At 35.6% G+C, this 8739-nt stretch overlaps 1 protein-coding gene across 1 annotated transcript in view; it reads left to right on the top strand.

The window, feature by feature from the left end:
- Positions 1 to 8739, top strand: part of ANAPC1 (anaphase promoting complex subunit 1) — a 126337-nt gene that overhangs the window by 4531 nt on the left and 113067 nt on the right. The window contains exons 3-6 of the mRNA XM_011953099.1: positions 823 to 984; positions 6306 to 6357; positions 6561 to 6661; positions 7257 to 7339. Coding sequence (XP_011808489.1) covers positions 823 to 984; positions 6306 to 6357; positions 6561 to 6661; positions 7257 to 7339 — 398 coding nt within the window. The remainder of the gene's footprint in view (positions 1 to 822; positions 985 to 6305; positions 6358 to 6560; positions 6662 to 7256; positions 7340 to 8739) is intronic.

Below are 8739 nucleotides of genomic sequence, written 5' to 3' on the forward strand. Positions count from 1 at the left end.
CTGCAACCTCTGCCTCCTGGGTTCAAGCGATTCTCCTGCCTCAGCCTCCCGAGTAGCTGAGATTACAGGCATGCGCCACCATGCCCAGATGCTTTTGTATTTTTTTAGTAGAGGTGGGATTTCTCCATGTTGGTCAGGCTGGTCTCAAACTCCAGACCTCAGGTGATCCGCCCACCTCGGCCTCCCAAAGTGCTGGGATTACAGGCGTGAGTCACCGCGCCCAGCCGAGGAACGAGTAGTAAGTAGGGGAATGAGATGTAAGTGTGTGTCAGAAAATGTATCCCTCTTGCCTTATTCCATTTTCATATCCCTTTGGGATACTAAAATCTCAGGAAGGGAAAGCCTATGTAGTTAAAAATGGAAACAACTTCTTATCCATTCATTTTGGTGGGTGGGACAAAGGAAAAGAAGGTGAATATATATGTGGCTGCGAAGCAGGAAGTCTGCATTGTTCATAAATTTGCCGAGTGATTCCCATGTGCACCTCACTGTCCTTTATCTACCCTACCTCATGTACTTAATATGTCCTTTTAGTCTCCCAAACCTGTGATTTGACTTTTGGAGCGGTAGAGAAGGTGTGCTTTTTGTTCGTTTTTGTTTTTGGCAGAGTAATGCAGAGGAATAATATAAAACATTCAATATAGAGAATTATTGAGTAAACTCTTCATGAAATTCTGTAATGTAATGCCTATATCCACATCCTCTGTTAATCAGTATACGAAACTTTCTGGTTGTGCTTATTCCATGGGCAAATAAATTTTGTTCCAGATTTTTGAAAAACAAAGAGTGCTTGAATATGTTTTACATGTGTTAATTTTTAAGGAAAGCTGGCAGTTAAGGAAAGGAGTGAGTGAAATTGGAGAAGACGTGGACTATGATGAGGAACTCTATGTTGCCGGAAATATGGTGATATGGAGCAAAGGAAGTAAAAGCCAGGCATTGGCAGTTTATAAAGCGTTTACAGTTGACAGTCCTGTTCAGCAGGTGAGTTGATTTGAATTTTAGCATTTGATTCACTATTTAATGCAATTTAAAAAAATTTTTGTTTTAAAATTTAACAGAAATGATAAAACCAGCATAATGATCTCAACAGCTGGATGTACATTGTAACATGACATAATGTAATGTGAAGATAATGGCAGGAAAATAAAAATTTAATTTTATGTATCTTTACTTTTTTTACACTCTCCCTTGTCACTTTAATGATAATCTTTAAACACTCTGTCCTTAAGTAATTCAATTTGTTATTGCCAGCAAAAACTTATAAAACATTAAGGGTACAGAAATATTTTAACACATGATTACTATAATTGCAAAGATTTGAATAAATAAAAATTGTGGGGTTCATAATGATAGAGAGAAAGGAAAAAAATCTGCTTTGCAGCCATTGCAGTTGGCTATTATAACTAACTGTTCTGAAAGTTGATAATGAAAGGGAAAGAATGAAGCGTTTGCCATATTTTTTCAGGAAGACATGCAGTTCATCTCCATTTGATGAAGGAAAACACTTACAGAAGAATGCTAGCTAATAAATGTAAAAGGAATTGTAGAATTAGAAAATCACCATTTTGTAACCTCCAGTGCAATAATTGATTCAAACAAGGATTGTAAATAGATACTAACACTGTTGGTTGAAAGAATATTACCATGACACCAGCGTACCATCCTGTGGATTACTTGGTAAATGTGAAGGAACAAATGTACCTCTACTTTGGAGTTATTTGTCAGTCTCCACCTCAATCAAGTGATTGAGTTTAGCATAATTAATAGTGACATGAAGGGATATTATATGCTTCTAGCTGTAATGCAGAATGAAGTACATGATGTCATCTACTAAGTTTTCTTCCCCAAAATATGAATATTTAGACCTAACTTCCTGTTTAAGGAAATATAGGCACTAGAGGATTATATTTTAAAATATCATGAGATAAGGAAATAGATGCAATAGGAATGGCAAAGCTTGATTATTATTTATTTATTTATTTTTTGAGATGGAGTCTTGCTCTGTTGCCCAGGCTGGAGTGCAGTGGCACTATATCGGCTCACTGCAAGCTCCGCCTCCTGGGTTCATGCCATTCTCCTGCCTCACCCTCCCTAGTAGCTGGGACTACAGGTGCCCACCACCACGCCTGGCTAATTTTGTTTTTGTATTTTTAGTAGAACTGGGGTTTCACTGTGTTAGCCATGATGGTCTCGATCTCCTGACCTCGTGATGTACCCACTTTGGCCTCTCAAAGTGCCGGGATTACAGGCGTGAGCCACCATGCCCTGCCAAACTTGATAATTATTAAAACTGGCTGATGGGGATTCATTATCCTATTCTGTTTACTTTGTATTTATTTGAAATTTTCCACTATAAAAAGTTTATAGTCTACATTTTGGTTTCTTTTAAAAAGTCATGGAGAAAGAGAAAAAGGTGGGGACTGTTCTATATTGAAAGAAACTAAAGAGACATCACCAAATGCAGTATTTTTTGAACCTTGTTAAATGAACTTTGATTGAGTCCTGGTTTTAGAAAACTAGCTAAAAAGATATTTTTGGGGAAAATTTGGGAAGGTTGAAAATTGCTGGCCAGTAGCTGATGTTAGAGAAGTGTTATTTTTTTCTTAGGGATGATGGTTTTATGGTTTTATAGGAGAACATCTTTATTTTTAGAAAAGACGTGGTGAAGTATTTAGGTGTGAAATGTCATGATGTGTGTGCAATTTGTTTTTAGACAGTCAGCATTACCGTTCCAAAAATCCCATATGTACACAAATGCACATACATAAACAAATATGGCAAAATTTTCATGACTGTTGGATTTAGGTGAAATATGTTTGCTGCATTATTTCAACTTTTCTTACTGAAATTTTTATAACAAAAAGTTGAAGGAAAAACTAATGCATTTATAGTGGTTGAATTAGGATTGACAAGAGGTTTTGGAGGCTTTGACTAATGTTAAGTTTCATTTTTGTAAATGCTGAAATCTTTGTATCTGGACACTGCTTCCTTCCACTCCTCCCACCTACCATTAACTATTTCCTGATAAGCACTGTATTCTAACAATTTATTGGAAAGGATAAACTGAATCATTATTCCAACATTTGAGGGCGTATGTAAAAGCATTTGTGTCCTGGAGTGTTGAAGCCAGTGATCTTTTTGATGGTAATTTTTTTCCCGTATAATTCTTATAGTTAGTGTAGATGTGAAAAGTGCATTTGATGATATCCAAGTAGTTCTTTCCTTCTATATTTTCATCTTAATTTCTCCAAGAACAGTTGCCTATTTACTAGATTCTATGGAAGTACAGTTAGATGTATTTCCTCCTTTATCTTAAGATCACTTGTAAGTGTAATTGTAAGATTTGGAATTTCAGTCTTTTTATCTGGAAAATATATTGTTATTTAATCTTTTTGCTAATATGGAGAAAGATAATTTTCTATTTTGTTGTGAAATAATACCAGGTATATGTGACTCAGATTTTATCTATTCATTGTTTTACTTATCCTGCAAGTATTTTTTTTTTTGGTTCTTTTTATTTTTTCATTTATTCTTTTTACTTTTTAATAGAGATGGGGGTCTCACTATGTTGTCCAGGCTGTTCTTGAACCCCTGGGCTCTAGCGACCCTCCTGCATTGGCCTCCTAAAGTGCTGGAATTACAGGCATGAGCCACTGTGCCTGGCCTTCTGCAAGTATTTAGTCTCACTCTGTTTCAGATTATGCTGGGGCTACAAAGGTGAATGTAGTTTCTGCCATTGAAGGACTCATAGCCTAGAAAGGAGAACAGACAGATCAACTGAAATGCTGTATCCTGAATGCTCTATAATAACTGCATGTCCACAGAGTGATGAGAGCCCAGAGGACTGCGTGCCAAAGGGAGGGTTTTTCAAAGAAGATGCTATTTGTATTATAAAATGGTGGCAGAAGGGCATTCTAGGCAGAGGAAATCACAGCAAAAAGAATTATGGAAAAAGATGACTTTTTAAACTTCAGAATGGCTCTACACAAAGTGTGGGTGCAGAGAGATGCAAGTGGATGCTGGCAGTATACAGACCAAAGGGCCTTGTATATAAACCAAGGAATTTGGATTTTAAACTATATGCTGAAGGGAGCCTGCTAAGGATTTTAAAATGGAAGTGATCAATTTTGAATTTTGAGAAGAGATTGCTTTGTTAGCAATATATATATAGGATTGACTGGAGAGTAGGGAGACTTGTCAGGGGCATTATTTTGTGATTGTTCAGGTAAAAGATTGGTGCCTTGGCAAAGAAGAGGTGATAAAGCAGAGGGAGATGTGGAAGGGGTTAGTGATCTCTTAGATATCAGGGATAAAAGAGATGTTAAAATATTTACTTTTAGAGGCTAAGAGGATGGGATTTCATGAAAGTTGAGACTGTAATAGGTGCATTGTAGATTTTGGACATTTCAGGTTGGAGCACAGCTCTCATGCATGGTTTTCTTCATGAATTTTCATTTCTTAACCATTAAAATCTCCCACAACTCAACAATAAAACAAACTACCCAATTAAAAAATTGGGCAGAAGGACTTAAACATTTTTCTAAAGAAGGTGCACACATGGTCAATAAACACATGAAAAGATGCTCATTTTTCTAAAGAAGGTACACACATGGACATTTTTCTAAAGAAGGTGCACACATGGTCAATAAACACATGAAAAGATGCTCATTTTTCTAAAGAAGGTACACACATGGACATTTTTCTAAAGAAGGTGCACATATGGTCAATAAGCACATGAAAAGATGCTCAACTTCACTAACCATTAGGCAAATGCAAATTACAGCCACAGTGAGATACCACTTTACTAGGTTGGCTATTATTAAAGAAACAACAAATATTGGTGAGGATGTCCAGAAGTTGGAACTCCTTTGCATTGCTGATGGGAATGTAACAAAGCTGCTGTGGAAAAATTTGGCGATTTCTCAAAAAGTTATACATATAGCCAGGCATGGTGGTGCATGCCTGTACTCCCAGCTGTTCAGGAGACTGAGGCAGGAGGGTCACGTGAAGCCGGGAGTTCTAGGCTGCTGTGAGCTAGAATCATGCCTTGCACTGCAGTTTGGGTGACAGAGTGAGAACCCATCTCTTAAAAAGAAGTTATACATAGAATTACCATTATGATCCAGCAGTTCCACTTCTAGATATATGCATAATTGAATTGAGAACAGGGACTCACAGATACTTGTACACCAGCGTTTACAGCAGCATTATGTATGATAGCCTAAAGGTAGAAACAACCCATGTCCATTGGCAGATGAATGGATAAATAAATGTGGTTTTTGCTAACAGTGGAATATTGTTTAGCTTTAAAAAGGGATAAGATTCGGATACATGCCATAACATGGATGAACCTTGAAAACATTATGTTAAGTGAAATAAAACAGATACGAAAGGACAAATGTACAGTTTCTCTTACTTGACATACCTAGCACAGGTCCTTTCATAGGGAAGGTAGAATAGACGTTACCAGAACTCAGGGCGTTGGGAAATGGGGAGTTATTGTTCAGTGGGCCTGGAGTTTCTGTTTGAGATGAGGAAAAAGTTCTGGAAATGTGCAGTATTGTACAGGCTCACAAATTGTACTAAACTCGTCAATTTAATGTTGTTAATGCCACTGAATTGTCTACTTAAAAATTGTTAAAATGTTAATTTTCATATTGTGTATATTTGACCACAGTTAAAAAAAAAACAAAATGCTATTAAATAATTTAATAAGTGATTGTCAAGTATGTCAGTTAAAGTTTAATAGCTTTTCCTAGTTTATATTTTGTAAGATGGGCTTTTAAGAAAGGGAGGAGTTAGTTTTTCTAAATACTTTTTCAAAAGTCAGTCTAGAGAGAGTCTAAGAATAAGAGCAATTGTTTAATCTAGAGATTATAAAGTTTGAATAATCTTTAGTTTTGTATAGGATATAGGGTTTAGTATGGTTTGAGCCACTATTTGAATTTTTGCTGCAAGGTTTCTCTCTGGCAGGTTTTTTGAATTTTTGCTGCAAGGTTTCTCTCTGGCAGGTTTTTTGATTCTTCTCTTTTTGTAAAATTTGTTTTTTTAATTTGAAATTTTAATTCTTATGGATCTTTTCATAAAATTTAATTGTAAACATATTTTGTCTTTCCTTATTATATTTATCATTTATTACTGTAATTTATTTTTTTTCTTCTTTTTGTTCCCATGACTGTACATGTTGAGCTGAGGAGGCAAAGTTACTGCGTAGATGCTGTTATTATTATTCAGATGCCATTAGTTAATAGATGATTATTTAGATATAATTTTCTTAGGTAAGCATTTTGTTTTGATTTTAGGCATTGTGGTGTGACTTCATTATATCACAGGATAAGTCTGAAAAGGCCTACAGTAAGTTTCTTTTTGAAATTTTATTTTTCTTATGATGATTCCAAATGTTTATCTCATTGTATTTTTCATTCAAATGAAGTAGCCACTAGTAATAGTGGTTTACCATAAGCATCTTTATATTGTGCATTAAATAATTTGTGCTGTAAGGATTGAACTCCTTTGAGGGAAAAAAAGATAAGTCTTGTTGTACCCTTTCTTTTCAGGTAGCAATGAAGTAGAAAAATGCATATGTATATTGCAAAGCTCATGTATTAACATGCATAGCATAGAAGGAAAGGATTACATAGCTTCCTTACCATTTCAGGTAAACAAGTGTTTCAAATTTTGGGGGGGTTTTGTTGGAGAACACTTTTGAATTAATTGGTTTTAGAGGCATGTCTTATGTTTCATGTTTCGTAGTAGTCAAAAATGTTATTTTTACTCAAAATAACTAAATTTTGGCAGCTTTAGTGGCTTACCATTTTTCTGTACTTCACAAAAAAATAAGTTATTTAATGAAGTGAATTAGGAAGTCTTCTGTGGTGTGTGTTTGTCGGTTTAAATGATATGTAAGAACTTTTAGTTATATTAAATAAGGCATATGAATAATATTAGTCTTTTTTTGTTACTTGTCGTCTTTTTAATGCCTAGTGCTATTGTTAACACATTGTCATTTTGTTACTGATACTGGCCAGTGGCAGAAATTTCACATTGAGCAACTCCTCTTTATTAGATTTGATTTTATCTTAGGGTTGCTTATTTGAATTACTTTTTAAGAAAATGCTGTATTTAATGATTATGTTACTTTGTAAAGCTATTACTAAATTGGAAAATAAAACATTCTGTAATGTTTCTTTAAAACATTTTATAAAGGGGTAGGTTCTCTTACTTCTGTCTTTTCCCACCCTTTTACCTGAAAGGTTGCAAATGTTTGGCCCACTAAATATGGATTGTTGTTTGAGCGAAGCACTTCTTCACATGAAGTACCTCCAGGTTCACCCAGGTATTCATTTTATTCACTTCAGAATATTACTGCTTGGGATTTGTGTGTGTGTGTTGGTTCTGAGGTTTATCTAAAAGTTTGAGATGATAATAATTTTCATGCTAACAGCGTGAAATGCCATTTTCTCTCATTTCAGTACAAGTTGAGTATCCCTGATCCAAAAATCTGAAATTCTCCAAAATCTGCAACTTGTTGAGCTCCAGCATGACACTCGAAGGAAATGCTTATTGGAGCATTTCAGGTTTTGGATTCTCAAATTAGGGTTGCTCTCATCAAAAAGATAATACATCATGACCAAGTGGGTTTTGTCTCAGGGATGTAGGGATACACAAGTCAATAAATGTGACACATCACATAAACAGAATTAAAAACCATATGATCATCTCAATAGATGCAGAAAAAAGCATTGGATAAAGTTCAGCATCCCTTGATGATAAAAACAAACTAGGCATAGAAGGGACTTACTACAAATTAATAAAAGTCATATACAACAAACCCACAGCCAACATCATACTGAATGGGGAAAAGTTGAAAGCATTCCCCTTGAGAACTGGAAGAAGAGAAAGATGCCTACTTTCACCACTTCTGCTCAGCATAGTACTGGAAGTTCTGGCCAGAGCAATCAGGCAAGAGAAAGAAATAAAGGACATCTAGATTTGAAAAGAGAAAGTCATACTATCACTATTTGCTGGTGATATGATTATATACCTAGAAAACCCTATAGACTCCTCCAAAAGACTCCTAGATTTGATAAATAAATTCAGTAAAGTCTTAGATTATAAAATCAATGTACACAAATCAGTAGCACTGTAATACACCAACAATGACAAAGCTGAAAATCAAATCAAGAACTCAAGTCCCTTTTTTTTGAGACTGAATTTTGCTGTTGTTGCCAAGTCTGGAGTACAATGGCGTGATCTCGGCTCACTACAACCTCTGCCTCCCAGGTTCAAGCGATTGTCCTGCTTCAGCCTCCTGAGTAACTGGGATTACAGGCATGAACCACCACGCCTGGCTAATTTTTTGTATTTTTAGTCGAGATGGGGTTTCTCCATGTTAGTCATGCTGGTCTTGAACTCCCAAACTCAGGTGATCCGCCCACCTTGGCCTCCCAAAGTGCTGGGATTATAGACATGAGCCACTGTGCCTGGGCAAAAATTCAGTCCCTTTTACAAGAACTGCAAAAAACCAAAAACGAAAAACCTGTAAATATACTTAACCAAGGAGGTGAATGATCTCTATAAGGAGAACAACAACACACTGCTGAAAGAATTGAACATTGCACAAACAAAAGAGAAAAACATCCTATGATCATGGATTTGAAGAATAATATTGTGAAAATGACCATGTTGCCAAAAGCAATCTATAGATTTCACCGTAATTCTCATCAAAATAAGATC

The sequence above is a fragment of the Colobus angolensis genome, unplaced genomic scaffold (assembly GCF_000951035.1).
Source record: "Colobus angolensis palliatus isolate OR3802 unplaced genomic scaffold, Cang.pa_1.0 Scaffold356, whole genome shotgun sequence".
Classification (NCBI taxonomy): Eukaryota; Metazoa; Chordata; class Mammalia; order Primates; family Cercopithecidae; genus Colobus; species Colobus angolensis.